This window comes from Chaetura pelagica, unplaced genomic scaffold (genome assembly GCF_000747805.2).
Source record: "Chaetura pelagica isolate M959 unplaced genomic scaffold, ChaPel_1.0 scaffold341, whole genome shotgun sequence".
In the NCBI taxonomy this organism is placed as follows: Eukaryota; Metazoa; Chordata; class Aves; order Apodiformes; family Apodidae; genus Chaetura; species Chaetura pelagica.
Window position 1 is genome coordinate 1660213 of NW_009952151.1, and position 16525 is coordinate 1676737.

At 36.3% G+C, this 16525-nt stretch overlaps 1 protein-coding gene across 1 annotated transcript in view; it reads left to right on the top strand.

The window, feature by feature from the left end:
* The window catches only part of ZBBX (zinc finger, B-box domain containing), a 20203-nt gene extending 4563 nt beyond the window's left edge, over positions 1 to 15640 (top strand). The window contains exons 4-18 of the mRNA XM_010006928.1: positions 455 to 503; positions 638 to 747; positions 5792 to 5959; positions 6432 to 6606; positions 7204 to 7324; positions 7842 to 7966; positions 8196 to 8299; positions 8601 to 8725; positions 9628 to 9659; positions 10958 to 11187; positions 11986 to 12145; positions 12642 to 12797; positions 13719 to 13955; positions 14417 to 14552; positions 15565 to 15640. Coding sequence (XP_010005230.1) covers positions 455 to 503; positions 638 to 747; positions 5792 to 5959; positions 6432 to 6606; positions 7204 to 7324; positions 7842 to 7966; positions 8196 to 8299; positions 8601 to 8725; positions 9628 to 9659; positions 10958 to 11187; positions 11986 to 12145; positions 12642 to 12797; positions 13719 to 13955; positions 14417 to 14552; positions 15565 to 15640 — 2004 coding nt within the window. The remainder of the gene's footprint in view (positions 1 to 454; positions 504 to 637; positions 748 to 5791; positions 5960 to 6431; positions 6607 to 7203; positions 7325 to 7841; positions 7967 to 8195; positions 8300 to 8600; positions 8726 to 9627; positions 9660 to 10957; positions 11188 to 11985; positions 12146 to 12641; positions 12798 to 13718; positions 13956 to 14416; positions 14553 to 15564) is intronic.
* Positions 15641 to 16525: the final 885 nt, after the last annotated feature.

Here is a 16525-nt window from a genome sequence, read left to right on the forward strand (position 1 = left end):
GAAAAACTAAGGTACAAATAAGTGAAAATGATTAGTTACTGAGGTGCTAGATCATGGAAGGGTAATGAGGAGGAGGAGAAGCAGAAGTAAAACAAAGTACTGGCCCCCCCCCCCAACTGTAGTTAGATGTATGTGCAGATTATATATGCAGTAGATTTCACTTGTTGACGTTTGAAGTCACTATAGTTATCAAAGTTCTGCAGGTCTAAAACATGTGCTGCGTACCTGGCGGGGCAAACAAGGACAGTGTCATTGCACAAGTGGAAAGGGAAACTGGTCACAGACTTAACAGCTATCGTGAATAATAGATATTTTCTCTTCAAATACATGCTTAGCTATTCTCCAAGAAACAGTGACATTTTAATTCTAGAAAAGTTGTGCTTCTATTAAATTTAATGTAATATTCATACTCCAGTACCTTAGTGTTTCTAAATGTAAATATTCTTCCATGTAGGTTTCTTCAGGAAAAGTGAGGCTACAAATACTCAAAGAACATGTTCAAGGTAAAGACATATTTGTTAAACTAAAACCTCAGAAATTCTGGTAGAATATCTGGCTCTTGAAGGTTGCTGCAATTAAGCAATAAAGAAATCAGGGACTGGAGTACTGCATTTAAGTTTGTTTTGTTTTTTTCCAGAGCCAGTGAAAAAACCATTTAAGCATGAAATGGCAAAGGCTGTAGCTCATGAAAAATCTAAAGTGAAGGAGATGGCATGTGGAGTGTGTGAAATTAAGAGTGCACTGCTGGTAAGTCAATATCTTAAAAGGTACTTGGTAGCAACAGAATATAATATGCATATCTAGGAGCTTTGTAGCAGTATCTAGATGTATGTACACTATAGAGTCCAGTATGTTGTAAAATGAGTTACCTCAGGTTTGTCCAGGCTGCAAGCTGTGTGGTCTGCAGAGACAAGCAGTCTGACCTGGAATTCATTTCCAGGCTCCTTCATGAAAGGACCTATATATGAAAATACATGCCTAGAAAGATGTGCAGGTCTGAATACCACATTAGGTTTCTGTGCAGTAGCTGCTCTGTGCAGTGCAGGTGTGCTGTGGCTGTCTCTGGATGTTGTTGTGCTAGATGCCTCCATTCCTTCTGTGAAAAGGAGTAATTTTGATGGCAGTATTGCTACTTGGGAAAGTATGAAGTGAAGCAGCTCTTTGGAACGTTCATCCTTAGCTTTTCTGGTGAATTGGAAAAGATTTAATACCTTATTTTTGCAGTTTGTTCTGCTGGGAAGAATAAGACTTCTCTAAGATGGTCAGCTTGAGGTGCCATATTGACTATTGGATGTGCAGCAACTTGAAGAAAAAAATTACATATCTGAGCTTAATTTGATCCTATTTCTTTAAATGTCTTATCTTACTGCAATTGAAATTAAAATAGTATGTTTGTTTCACCCGTTTTCCAAACTCTGTTGGTGATATTCACTGTAATTCAAGGATTTCTCACTGTGGTAACTACTTAGTGCTCGCTAGGTAAAGGGAGGTTTTATGTGCTGATCTCCCTCTGAGTGGCAAGGGAACAGATCAAATGATTCTGTTATCAGAACTATTATCAGTTCTTTAACAGGGAGTATCTTTAGGCTGTATTTTTATTAATTTGCACAGCATGTGAACAGAACTGAAGAAGACAGATCTACTTAAAGAACACTACCATATGATTAAAGTAAGATGTATGGTTGCAGGCAAACAGGGCAAAATGGAGTGGTCCATGAATATTTTGTAATTTTAAATACTTTGATAAGCACCAGGGCACATTCTTAATTCTGAGTACATTCTGAGCTGGCACTTGCTGACTGTGTTACAGTGGGAATGGATATTATCAAGCATGAGGTGATTTATATGTAATGGAGAAATTTTACCGTTTAGCAAGTATAAATAGAAACCTGACCTCCAAAATATGCTAGAGCCCCCATACTAACCGAATTTCAAAGTAGCTTGTGCAAAGAGAGTAGTTCCATTGTTGAATAAGAATGTTATTCTTAATAAAACTAGCACCTCTCCTTAAAAGATTTCCATCCTCCCCGCCCCCCCAGCTCCATAATAAATGGCATGATATATTTGTGTTGCTTTTATGGCAAATTAAAGCAGCTGGAAGCGCTGACACTCAAAAAGGAGCAGATATTTCATGTCTGGGTGTCTTGTAAATGGTTTTCCTTAGGAAAAAAATACCTGTGGAATTCAAATTTCTGTTAAGGTTGCCTGGTACCAAAGCCACTGGGATGTCATCAAGCTGCGCCACCAGGGGGCGCTGCGCCCCCACAGGAGCCCCTCGCAGCCGCCTCTTGTCCCTTCCCAGCCGCTCTGCCGCCTCAAACGTTACAAGTAGCAGGTGAAACCCCTTACTTTTAGTAAGAACTGCCCTGTGCCTTTTCCTTAACCCCCACCCTTCAACTGAGGTGCAGCTGGGCTTCCGAATACGTCATTCTCCATCCCAGAGTGGGTGACACAGACCCATGTTTTCGCACTGCTCAGGGATTAGTTCCACACCAGCACATCTGCCTGTCTTGCTCGGTAGGAAGCTTTTCAGTTTAAAAACAAGCTTTTCCTAGAAGCAAATAGCATAGCTGTTTTATTCAGTACATCTTGAATAAAAAAGCATCATATCCTTGCCCGGACGGATTTTGGTTCCACACACCTCGTGGAATCCTGAGCTAAACTCCCCCGGTGGTAGGTAAGGCACAGGTGGCTGGATCAGGGGCTTTTCCCACAGGCTCTTGGAAATGATTGTTACTAGTGAATTGTTTGAGACTTTTTCAGCTTGTTGGATGTCAGGCATTTTAGAAAAAAAACAACACCCACCTCAGTACTAAAAATGGCCAAGGTGTGTGTTTGCTCATCAAAGGCAATTATATACTGTTGGGACTGTATTTAAAAGTCTGTGTTGTTTGTAATTTAAATGTAATGAAGCTTGGAACTCTGAATTCCTACTTGTGGCTGTTCTGTCAGACGCCACTTTTGGCATTCCCGGTTCTTTCATACTTGGATTCCACTTCCCAAGGAATAAACTGATGAAAATAAAATGTAATATAGCACAGTGGAGACTTGTTATTATTCACCTCAGTAATACTTAGTTTCTAACATACAGCTTTATGTTGCGTGTGTTATGAAACAAGAACAATATTATAATTAGGGTAGTAAAGATTTCTGCTAGAACGATTGTGCAACACTTAATTGTAACAAACTTCAGCTTCTTATGCATTGTTTTTGCATTTCATAAATGGGCTGTAACAACTCTCTTTTTGGACCAAACTGTACATGCATTTTGGATTTTAAGTTTCAGAGAAAACCACTGCTTTTCTTCTTCTAAGGATATTCCAGATTTCATTTTGAGAAACACCTTGATTTTATCCTTGTAGTACCTCTCCAAATATATGTTATTATGCTTGTTTTCAGTTTCTTTCATTCCTGTGTTAATAACTGATTTATAGCTAGAGTTAAATGAATCAACAAGAAATCATGTCAGGACCTTTTTATGAAAAAGTGTTTGGATTCATATATCATTGTTATGATGACAAAGGATCAAATTTATTGTGAGGCTGTAAGCTAATGTAAGGATAGAAAAATAAAGATAGGATCTTGATTAAGTGTAAATTGATTTAACACTTTCAGTTCTACTATATGAGGTTCTTTCTGAAGGGAAATTTTACTTTTCAGTGATGTCCATGGATATTTCATTATGTTTTCCTAGTTACAAAAGGAGTGATGAAAAAACAGTAATAAATCATCTTTTTGGGATGATGTGTTATCCTGAGTTATGCAGTGGATAAAAAAGATTTTCCATGAGCTGTTTTACATGGATATAAAAATATTTCACCACACTAAATGCAGAGTGTTTAGGATTATTTTGTATTAGACTGTTGCAGATCTTTTAGACCTATAACTGAGAACTGGGGGGTTGCAATATTGAGACAAAAAATGATAAATCTTGCCATTTGTAGTGCTTTTTATTTTAGGTAGGGTTTGTTTGTTTAAGGTATAAGCCAGTTACCTCGGTTTTGGTGGTAAACAAACTGGATTGAGATGTTGGAAGTTTATTGTGGGGATTAAGGCCATGGAGCAGTTAATTGGAAGAATACAAGGATTTAAACTGAGAATCATGGAGTTCTATGATCATTCTGTCTGCATCAGGAGAATTCCATCTTAAGCTGTCTTGATGCCCTCATCCCCTTTTACTTGTCCTCTTCTATATTCTCTCTCCAGTCCTGCTCTGAAGCTAATTAGAAACTGCCTCTGTTAATAAAGGGAGCTAACAAAAGGGTGCAGAGAGGGATGTCTATGTTGGTTAGACATCAAAGTAGGAGAAAATTAGTATTTGAGTTGAGCTGCTGGAAGCCTAACATGAGGTCAAAACAAATAAGCTTTGCAGGTATTCTCTAGAATCAGTTTTGCAATTCTTATGTAAGTACTTGGAGGCAATTGAGCAAAATCTGAGAGAAGATGTTGATGTTATTTATACAAATAACACAGCAGGGTGAGCCTTTCAGATATTGATCTGTTACAATACATTCTACCAAAAAGAACCATGAATAACGCAACTGTGCTTGCTCAAAGAAAGTACATGTATCAAGCTACATCAATAAAATGATCATCTTGAAAGAAATGTCATTTCTACTTTATTGTTAAGATTGTTTTCTTCATGTGGTGATGAAGAAATCAACACAGTCTTTAGCTATGTGCTTTTCAATGTGTGTGCCAAAGGAAACAGAAATGGCAGAGTATGTGATTCTGTGGTCCCCACGTGTGTTAGTTACATGTTGCTGCTGGGAAAAATAGACTTGCTATTATAAGTGATTATAGGCTATTAGGATGGATGAAGAAGACAAAGCAAGTATATTTATACCATAAACTTTGAACCTTATTAATCCTGTGAATTCATCAATGCAGTGTAAGAATCAGAGGAAAAGAAGTAAGGGCTGTTCAAAGCAGTTGTTTTCCACACGTAATTCCTGGCATGTGGCAAGTACTATTTATTGGACAAAGCAACTGCAAGATCACTGGGTTGATTATAGTGTGGAGTAGACAGAAAGGAGGAGATGTGGTGTGAGGAGATTCTAGTTTTGCTACTTGACATAGCTGATGGCTTTTCCTGCCTGTATCTTTACTGCTCTTGTGTTTTGGGGATAAGGGTGTGCTCCTTACTTGAGGATTTTATAGACAAAGGATGGTCTCTGTGGACAGGGAGAGGACCTACCAAAAGGATGAATGTAAAATATTTTTTTGCTTTGCTTAATAATCATTCGAGAGTTGACAACCCAAACTTTCAGATTACATTTTTGCAGTGATTTTCTTCCTTTGAATGAAGGTTGCAAATCAGTAAAGTCCCAGTGTGAGCAAAACTGTTGTTCTCCTCTGTTGTTATTTTCCGTCAAACTCATCTAGTCCTTTATAGTTTGAAATTTCATAGACTATTTTTTGTGTGTATACAGATATTTCAGTTAGATCCTTAAGTGAATGTTTTCCTCTTGTTGACCTCTATAGATATGCTTCTGTCTACTGGAAAGGTTTAGTAAGCAGAACTTCATTAATAGAGTGCATAGCTCATTAATTTGTTTGGATATGTACTTCATAAAATGCCTCACTTAGTCTGCCCTGTGTAGTACCTAATGCAATATTTTGATTACTGAATTTTTGCTCACACATTTGCACACCATTGGTTATTGAAATTATTATGTGTTCAAGTAACCATCTCTCTTCAATATCTAGTTGCCAACCTGCTCTTAATACGGTGTTGGGTGGAATGTTTGACTATGTTTTTAAAAAAGGTTTCGCAATGTTTTGTTAACAGACAGAAGCTGATACACATGTTGCAAGGTTGGAAGCTGTTGATCACTTCATCAAGGAAGTAAATCTGAACAAATTGAAAGTCAGTCATGAGCAGAAGAAAGTAAATAGCAAACATCAGGTCACAACAGACAAGTTTTCATCTCGCCTACTGTCAGTAGACAGTGCTGAGGTAGTGTACAGTTCAAGGAAAAATAAATGTCTCTTTATTTTTTATGACCTCTTAAGTAGATTGGTCTTAAATTTTTCCACTGTGTGCCAAGTGAGGGCTCAGGCTGTCAGCCTGGCATAGCCCACTGACCCTTCTCCATGTCTGGAGACATAAAATCCATCCTGTATGTCGGATGTGGGCTATCCAGGGCTGCTGCACTTTATTGTAGAATCTAAGTTCAGTGGTGGTTTTTTTGTGTGCATATTACAATTTTTGCTTTTCTTATTCTGTTTTTGATATAATATTGCAATTTAGTTGTCAGCAAGACCTAATAAAAATTGAGTGACCTTGATTACCAGAGTATTTGGGCTAAACCCAGAAAACAGAGTGCTACATTTCCATAGCTGACACTCAAATTGTTGCTCTTGCATGTAACTGCAGAGAGGATTATCATCAGAAGTGCTGTATTAATTATGTTGTGGAACTGATTTAGGAACTGCCCTCAGAATCAACCTGTACAGACCTTGAAAATCAGGACAAAGGATTATTACTAAATGGTACGTTTAACGAGGAGGAATCTGCACAGTTTTTTCAGGAAGCTTTGCTTCAATGGAGAAAAGGTAATGGTGACCACAGAGAACAGCTACATCCCAGTAATGTCTTACCAGGTATGTTGGGTTTTTTTTCCTGTTTTAATTGCATAATAAAAAAAAAGAATCACTTTTGTGATGTAGCAGATTTTTGATTACTGAAGGTGAATGTTCTCTCTGTTTGTTTATAAATGACCAACAACCTTCTTTGTCCCAGAGAAAAGATGCAATTGGTTGAAGTATCCAGTATGAAGTATGAAAAAAACCTCTGGTGTGATTTGATTTATGCAGGCTAGTCTCTTTAGTCCATGGATGAGGTTCATTCTCTGTATTTTTGTGTAAAAAATAATATAGTGATTTGTTTTTATGTGGTGGGATTTTTATCTGTAGAGTCATGGGCTCTGTAGAGTCCTGTCCCCCCCCCGAAATGTGGTGATCTTCCTTTATGTGAGAAGCTGTAATAAATTAGTTTTTCCTGACTACTCTTACTACTGACTGGGTTGTAGAAATATAGTACTGCTGGCCATTTACATTTTGAAATTGTGCAAAGACTTAGCTAGGCATGGCCTACTAATATGGCATTAATCTAAAAATAATGTAGTTGAACAGCAAGTTTGTAAATCTGAATAGCTGGTGTTTTTTGGTTTTGTTTTGTTTTTTAAATAATTCTAACAGAATCTGTGGGCATTTGTGAGGTACAGACCAATCTTATTGTTCTGAAGGAACCTGTCCAAATTGAGTTCAAGAAAGGTGGCCTGAGCTACATGGAGAAGCTCTTGCTTAAGAAATACAGAAGGTATTGTAGAATTTGCTGGTACTAATGAAAGAAGTCAGAAATACTTAGTAACATTAAAAAAAACCCACAACATTGTAACTTTAAAAATCCTAGATATATTGTCAAGAGTTAAGGTGTCTGTAGACACAGTGCATTATTTTAAGGAAATAACTATGATAACCAGACATGATGACTTAGTATTTTGGAATTACTGCCGAGGTAGTATTTGGGGGGATTCTCTATGCTAGCAGTTTATTATAAAATTTGAGGACTGGTAATGATACTTGGTGCTTGATTTTGGGACAGAGTTTTATTGAGAAAAGGCCATATGATATGTCTATAAGCATTACAGAGTTGTTTAGTTAGTCCCTGAGGTGCGAGGTCATCTCAATGAAATTAGGCAGAGCTGCTTCATTTCAGCAGCGGTTACTACTGCTGCATGAAGTAGTGTGATCTTCTGGTTTTCTTTTAAGTGACTGTGTTATTATATATTAAAACAATGATGACTTGTTAAGATAGGTTTCTTTTCCTTTTCTAGAGCTGCTATTGATGAAGCTTCGGGTAGTTGTGTTAAAGATTTAAGGCCTGTGGAAACACTGAGTGTACATCAGGCTGTGATTGAAAGTGGGGAAGAAGGAGATGATGACATCGATGAGTTAACAGGTTTAACAGATTTCTATTCATTGAATCTGACTATTAAATACTTAAGGTTATTGTTTTCTATGATTGTTGAACAGTTATGTAGTTAAGCAGTTTCTGCTTAATGAAAGTAACAATAATGAAAGGAGAAATATATGGTACTTCATTATAAAGAAAAAGTTTGCATTTATATAAGTGAATCTTGAACAATTCAGGAAAAAATGAAATGCAGCAAATTTACTGTATTTCACAGCTGAAGAGGTGAGGAGATACTGGACTTCTGTTTTTAGAGAGGAAGTACCCGACACTGTTTCTGAAAGAGCAGAGTCTTCTTTGAAAATTGAGTTCCTTGATGATGTAAGTACATAATGAAGGACTTCAAGAGACTTCACTGTGATCCAAAGTGGTTTGTTCAAATATTGTTCTGTTAAATAGCAGCTAAATAATCTCTAATTAGAAAGTGGTGCATTTTTTTTACCATACAAATGTGGAAAATGTAGCTTTCAGAAGTTTCTGTTTAATTTTTTCCTGCTGTTTCCAGGGACCTTTACTGTACAGAAATGATACAAAAAAATAAAATCAACAGGGTTTAAATTACTTGATGTAGAGTTTTAATCTATTGTTGAATATGGAGTTTTATGTTTTGGTTTTTAATTAGTATTATGACAAGGACTTGGAAGAATCATCTAACTTTTTGGTGATTGAAGCTGAAATGAATGGGAAGGAAATGAATATGGGAATGAATAAGGAAGGAAAAAATGAACCACCGGAGCAGTTTGAAAGGTACCAGAAATGCAGAGGGTATTTGGAAGAGAAAAGGGAATAATCATATCATTTAACTCAGTTATATTTGTAAAGAGCAGGTACTTTTATTTGCAGAGAATCCTTGACTGTAAATTCTTTTAAGGCATGGTGAGGTGACACATGTTCTCATCTTTGGTGCAAGATACAGACTGTGCCACTGTCATGTGACAGTTACTACTTTCCCTTCCTTTGCATTTCTTCCAAGATCCTGGCTGTGATTGCTTGTTTTCTGCTTGAAAGTCTTCATTTGAATGACCTGAGGATTTAAGGATTAATTCGTAAGGCACTCTCAGAACTGTCTAGAAGTTAATGGGCATAAAACACTTTTACCCTTAGTGAATACTTAGTTTGTGTCTTCTACTTTGTCAGTGAGCCACCAACGTGTATTAATTGCCTGTAACTAGGGAGACATCACTTTAAAATGTTTTTAGTTTGTTTTGCTTAATCACTCGAATGTTTCACCATGATTTCTTTGTTTGTGTATGTTCTGAATTACAGATAGAATTTCTGTTTTGTATTCTCTTATCTGAGAAGGAGCAGGGACTAACATACAGGCAAATCTGTAATGGGGCAGTGTTGCCCAGTTGCCCCTCACTCAACTAATCTTGTAGTTGAAGGCAAAACTGAGTCCTCATAATCAATGATATATGTGCAGTTTTTCTAGTGTCCCAAAATTTATATCTGATTAGATGTCATCTGTTTTGTTATATTTTATTCTTCTGGTCTTTCTCCTCTTTGCTCCATTTCAAAGTAGTTCAGCAGCTGCAGATCAGAACAACACCAGAACTTTTGCCAAGACAAACTGTGAGCATAATGAGAGTTATTTTATCATTTAACTTCCACATCCAACATTCATTATTTTTACCTTTTTCTCTTGACAGAAATCCCATTTCTTCTGAAGAAATTTCTCAAGGTAAATTTTTACAAGTTATTTTTACAATCTACATAAGTGTATACAGTTTTATCATTCTTATGGGATGTGGTAGTCAACTGTGGTGGTTGTCAAAAAAAAGTAAAATTGAAGATTGTTAAATTTTGTACCATTCCCTGAGCTATGCAGGTGCTCTGACCATAATTTCATGGACTGTGCAAGTTATTTTGAAATACTAAGTGTCAGCTGTGACAGCAATCTCACAGCTGTGAGCTCATATTTGAGGGAGAGACTGCCCCAATATGAGTTGTACTGAATACAAACCCATTGTACAAATATCTCTGTTTGTCTTTAGTGCATTAGATTTAATGTATGGTGTGTGTTCTTTTTATGTAAAAAAATGCTTTTGAATAGATAGGTTGAGAAACTGTTTGAATACTTACCTGTTCTGAATGAAAGTTCATAATTTGTGTATAAGTATTCCAGTCCCCATTGCATGTCAGTGAAATCACCATGAAAGTTTGGCAAATTTATTTTATAGCACTTCCAAGGGGTCCCAAAGATTTTGCTCTGTGCCCTAGAACTACATAAAGTATGTTGTCACTTTTTGAATATTAGGAAATCAGTTGGAATGTAAAGGTACTTGATTTCTTATTCTTGCAAGTACTGAACAATTACTTCAGCACTTTGGGACCATCACTTCTTCTCTTTGTGCTTAGTTCAAGAAACAGCTCATTAAAGTTAAAATGTGAAAAAGCAAACAAGAGCTGACTAATGAGATGTGATTTATGTGCTTCTTTGGGCACAGAATAAAAAAATAAAATGGCTATGTCTTATATAAACAAAGGAAACCAGCTTGCAGAATCATTCACAGCCTGATAGTACATATTTCAAACCATTATACTACTTTTTAAAGAAAGGTAATGGAATTGCTGCTGTGGCAGTTCTTAGGCTGGCTCTGGTTAGATTATAGCATTGTAAATGTACAAAAAAATTACATTAGCATGAAGTAGTAGTAGGAAACGTGTTAGGATTATTATCAAGGTCTAATGTTTTCACAATATTGTACAGGAACACATCCAGCAGATACAGAATTGCTTCTACTCCCTGGTTAGTCCAGACCCTGTATAGTGGCATCTCAGTAAAATCTGGCAGGGCAGGAAGCTCATGAAAGTTAACAGTTCTTGCTTGTAATTTTATGGTTTAGGGGTAACTGCAATGGAGATTTCATGGTTTAAGTTCACAAAGAAAATATAGTAGACTTGCAGGTTTCATATTCATATTCATTTCCATTAAAGAAAAGTAATTCCCACTTCCATGACTTTGTTTTACTCTTGTAGAAAAAGTGGTTGTCTGCAGTCATCTTGAAAGAAATGCTGTGCAAAAGGAGAGTGATGAGCTACAGACTGTGAGAGAACTACCTGAGAAGATCTCTAACCCTTCTGAGCTAATGAGCAATAAATTCCTCCTTGAGACACAACTGCAGAAAATCCATAAAGATTCACAAGAGCTGGACAGTGTCTGCAACAACCAGAGTTTGGTTTTGCCTGTAATTACAAAGCATTCAGTGGTAAAATACTAAATCTTTGATTGCTAAATAGATAATCTCTTGCTTAATCTACTTTCCCAGTTTAGCATGAGGCAACAATGTTCCTGAATCAGTTGAGAGTGACAGTTGTATGGTTACCATGAAATACTCTACTGCTTTTCCCCATTCTCCTCCAGGATCCCTTCCCCAAAGCAATCAAGATTATAGTTTTAATTGGAGGATTGTCACTGCCTACTATATTTTTTATATGGGGGATAAAGGCCTCTGTGCTTTTCCCTTTGTGTTGTCAGTCTTCTGTTGATGTTCAAAAAAGGCAAAAGAAAGAGCAAACAAGACAATAAAAAAGGTGTAGTGGGGAGAAGGAAGCTCTGCTCATGTTAGTATCAAGGTCACTTCACCTTTTGATGGAATGCCAAAATTGTAGGTAGTCTTCTCTAACCTCAACTATTTAAATTTCTTTTGCTGAAATTAAAATTTAATACAAAAAATCATGGAGGGGTTTGGAACATTAGATTTGGAGTCATTATTAAGCAGTTCTTCCTTTAATTGATGTATAACAAGATAAGGGAAAACAAAGAAAGAAAAACTGCTGTTCCTGTGCAAGTGGAAGAACAGACTCACTCTCAATATTAGCATTAGAAGTTTATAGGCTATTAAAGCCTGTATCATGCAAACCCATCATCCTTAAGAATACCTCTTGCACCAGGCTATCCAAATAATAAGTTTTATGAAATAAGCATTTTATTACTATAAACTTCCTAGAGCAACTTGTGACATTTCCTGTTTCCCTGATTTTCATATCTCTGTGTTTTATCCAAGTTACAGGATGTAGCCAAAAGACAGAAATCTGCTTCCACACAGTACTGGGGGCTGGAAGGTTTCTTTGTTGGAGGTGCAAGCCCTAAACAACTAATGCCTGAAGCACGTTCTTTACTCTGTGCTGACTCTACCCCTGTGGACAGTGATATACCATTTCCAGGTAATAATGTGCCAATAAAATCCTCAAACAATATACATATTTATCACTGTTTGTTGTAAGCCATCTTTCTGCATGCAACTTGAATCTGTGCCAACACACACAATTGGTGCTGTGGAAGGGCAAAATAAAGGTAGTACCTTGAGATTATTAACATTAATATAGTGGCATATGTTTCTATGTTGCTGTATGTGCTCTGAGAATTTTGTTCCAGTAGGAATTTCTTCTTTTTCTTTGTGCATAATATTCATTACCAAAACATGCTTTTAATTCTGTGTATGAATCAACATGCAAAAATATTGGTGAACATGAATATTAATTTGATCAAGGATATCACTTGAATTTAAGCTTGTGTGTTATATATGATTTTATTTCCTTTTTTTACATTATGTGTAAAAAAATTTGTTGAATGTCTTCTTCAAATCACACACATTAAATGTGTACATGTATATTAGCACAAAACCTGCAAATCACTTCCTCTAATACTTTTTAATTTCAGGAAATGGAAGGTGGGTTACTGAAAGGAGCTTAAGTGAAAATGCTGATGATTCTGTAGTTCAAGGTGTCTTGGAAGGTCAGTTGATGAGACCTTCAAGTGGTTTGGAGATTCAAAATAGAATTTCTGCCCCGATGCTGGCACAGAGGTCATGCCCAGGTAAGGACAGCAACAGCTTTGAGGTCCTACTTAAACAGGTTAGTTTTTCATACATAATAAGTAGAAGTGCTGTGTGTGATGATTCTGTTGAATGTAGGTAATTCTTATATTCATCCATGTATTTTGGGTATAATGGCATTGTTTTCATAAGAATCACGTTTTGAGTTAAAATTACCACTTTCCACCTGTCACTAATAGTTCTTTCTATTGTGCTTAGTTTCTACTCCTGCCTACACCCCATTACTCCCCTCTTAGCTTGAATATTTAAACTGTCCAGAAAAAGAATATGTATTGCTGTGTGTTTTGCAGCATCTAGTACCATATGGTTTTAAGCTAATAAAATATTTCTTCATCCTACTGAAAGAAAGTCTTACTACATGAAGAAACAAGGAAGCAAGTGATTCATAACTGCATCTGCACTTAGTTACATTCCTCCATTTCAGCTGTCTCAACCCCAAGACATGTGGCTTACATTATTTTTATCATGGTAGGCAAACAGTTTGGTGTTTTAGTTTTAAAAATGCTACAAATGGAAATTGAAACTGTCAGTTTTGAATTCCAGAAAAATGTGTGAAATTGTCTACGTTATATTCATGTTGTCCTCAATTAAAATAAAATGACAGAACTAAAAATTTAAGGTTTCTACAAGCATTTTTGGTCTCTGTTTTCCCCCAAATTTGTTCCATACTTTAATAAAGTATTTTTTTTTCTCCTGAAATATCCCTCTGAAGTAGGAGATGCTAATTCCTGATAGAATTGTAAACTTTAATTAAAATGTATTCATTCACAATCTCAAACACAATGAATAATCTGTTCAGATTTACTCATAGTTTTAACCACAATTGTTGTCAATCATGAGCTGAGAGAAAATTCTCTTTAATCGTGAATTATTGGAAGTTGTCACCTTTTCTGTTATTTCAGGGAATAATTCTAGAAGACCTTGGTCAACAGACGCACTAAATTGTAAACAGACTGGAAATTGTCCAACAAACATACAGGCAAGACCAAAGAGCTCATCTGTGCATGTATGTGAAGTTGATGCTGAGGTACCAAGACACAAATGCCTTGATAGAACTAAACAAGGTGTGCGTCTTTGGGAATGTATTGCTGACCAAGAAGCCTTACTTGCTCTGGAAAAGGAATTACAAAGTTGTACAGGTAAGTGGCAATACTTGTTTTTGATCCCCCTCATGCTTAGAAGTAACAAAAGGAAAACAAGTAGCTGTTTCATTTGCCTTCTCAGATCTAATTGATTTTAATGCAAAGATGTACTAAACCATTTCATGATGGAAGACTCTTGTGGTTAAGCAGTGATTTCTTTCCATTTGGTCATACTTTAACCTACTGTTAATTTAGTAGAAGCCAACTCTTTCATGCAGCTTCCTTTTTATCCTTTGCATTTTGTTTGGACCATACATTTATTTTAAATAGGTGTCCTTTCCTTGGATTTTTGAACACATCGGGTGTGTTAGAAGCTCAATGTGATTTGATGAGATTTGATGTGATTTGTGATTTAATGGCAAGTTTTTGTTCATGCTGTGAAGTTTTAAAAAATTGACAGTGCAGATTCTGCATTTTTTGGCTTCTATTTGTTCCTGAAATCACCTAAAATATTTCAGGTCCTGAAAATTATTACAGCTTAACTACTGAAGATGTAAATTCCTCCAGCAGACATTCAGAGAAGATATGTAGACATACTACAGATTTCCATAAAAATCTGGAGCTAAAAGGCCACAGCAGAGCTGATACTCTTAAGTATGTTAAATTTGCTGAGTAAGTTTTTATGATATTATAAAAAGCTCAATATGTCAGACATCTTGCCAGAACTGCAATGAAAACAGTTTTGACTTTCTGATTGTACTTTACATGCTGATGACAAAGGTCAGCATGACCTATTTTGTATCTTGGTGTTCTAAGCCAGGACTCTTGGGCAGCTGAGATTAGGAATTAAGTGATATATTTTTGTTGTTGAGACTCCAAACTTAATTTTTGGGATTATGTGGGGTTTTTTTGTTGGTTTTTTTTTTTAAAATGCATTAGAATTTGTTAATACACAGCTCTGTTTTTTGTTTTTTTTTTAATGCATTAGAATTTGTTAATACACAGCTCTGAGATTTTTTTAATTCATGTTACAAATATTCTGTTACACATACTCTAAGGTGTTGAAAAGAGCAGTTGTGAGCAGGTGATCCAGTAACATTTAACTCACCATGGTCTTGGATATATTTGTTATGTAGCCTTGGATATATAATCCAAACCATTCTGTGATCTAAGGAGGTGACTGGAAACAAGGAAATTCCCCTCAATTCTGTCACTGCTTTCTTACTACCATCTCCTAACTAGCAAGGGACAGTGAGGCACTGGGGGGTTAACTTCTTGCTGTGTGAATACAGATGATTCAGAGATTAGTGGTTGGGGTTTTTTTTATATGTTGGTGTTCATATATTAGAATTTCAGGTCAGTAGAAAACTGTACAATATTTGCAAATAGTACAGGTAGTATAAATGAGACCAACTTTCCTGGATTTCCTGCACTAGGATGTGGGATTTCTCTGTTAAGTCACAATAGTGATAATATTATTTACTTCCTATTTCTTTAAAAAATGCATATAGTAGCTTGTAAGGTATGTGTATTTGCAAAATATACAGCAAAAGCTGTTTTCATGCCTTTTATCTCTACATATGTGAACACATGTCACTAAGGCTTAAGGCAGAGCAGGTTGAGGAATTTGAACTGCTGAAAATTACTGTGGTGTGTTTCTTTTAAGGGGCTGGGATGAAAGCCAAATGGATGATGAGGAAGAAATTCTGGAGGATAAGCAACAGGTTCTTGCACTACACTGAACATGCAAAGAACTTAATGCAATTCCTATCTTTGCCTGTCATACAAAACCAAGAAGCAGAGGAAGAAGTGTCCCAAGTGCTGCTCAAAATATTATTTATTAAGGATAATTTTGTAAAACTGTCAATAAAAGAAATATTTAAAATCCATTTATTTTGGCTTTTTTATTAGTATGAGCAGGTAACATAATAAAAGAAAACTGGTGTTGTGCTGTTCTTTTTTAGGACTTTTTAAAATTCTTTAATTTCTATTTCCTTGCCTGCAGCTTGAATTTCAAGTTGTCAAACTGAGGGGTAGTTTGAAAGAGGTATTGAGGGAGTGTTCCTAAATTGGGGGTCTCAGTGTGGCCGAGTTTGAGGTGGGATGCATAGTAAAAAGTGTAATAAGTCTATTATCTTTTCTCCTTATCATATATTTTGCCACTAAGGGACTTGACTTGCAGAATAGAAGTTAACAATTTTACACAGTATATTTTACTTCTGCTAGACTCCTTTCTTCTTCATTTCAGCAGGTAACAGATCCTGGCAGTAAACCTGGCTGCCTTTGCTCAGCACCTATGGGAACTCAATTCTCTTCTGGCACTATACTCCCTTCACTGATCCCACATGCCAGCTGGGAGTGATCTCTGTTCAGCATACCAAATTCAGCTGTACTGTGGGGTTCTACCTTACAGGCCATTTAGGAGAACAAAGAGGAAATACAGTTTACAGGTGGTCTTGGGTGGGTAGCTTTGATTTCCCCAAACCATTTGAATTTATCTGATCATGATGATGCCTCAACAGTCCTTTTGAACTTGCTGCAGCTGTGTTGTATAAAGAGGTTTCCTCCTCCCCTTTCCAGTTAATGTACAGTTAAATGCAATTTATTAACTTCAGTAAAAGGTCTTG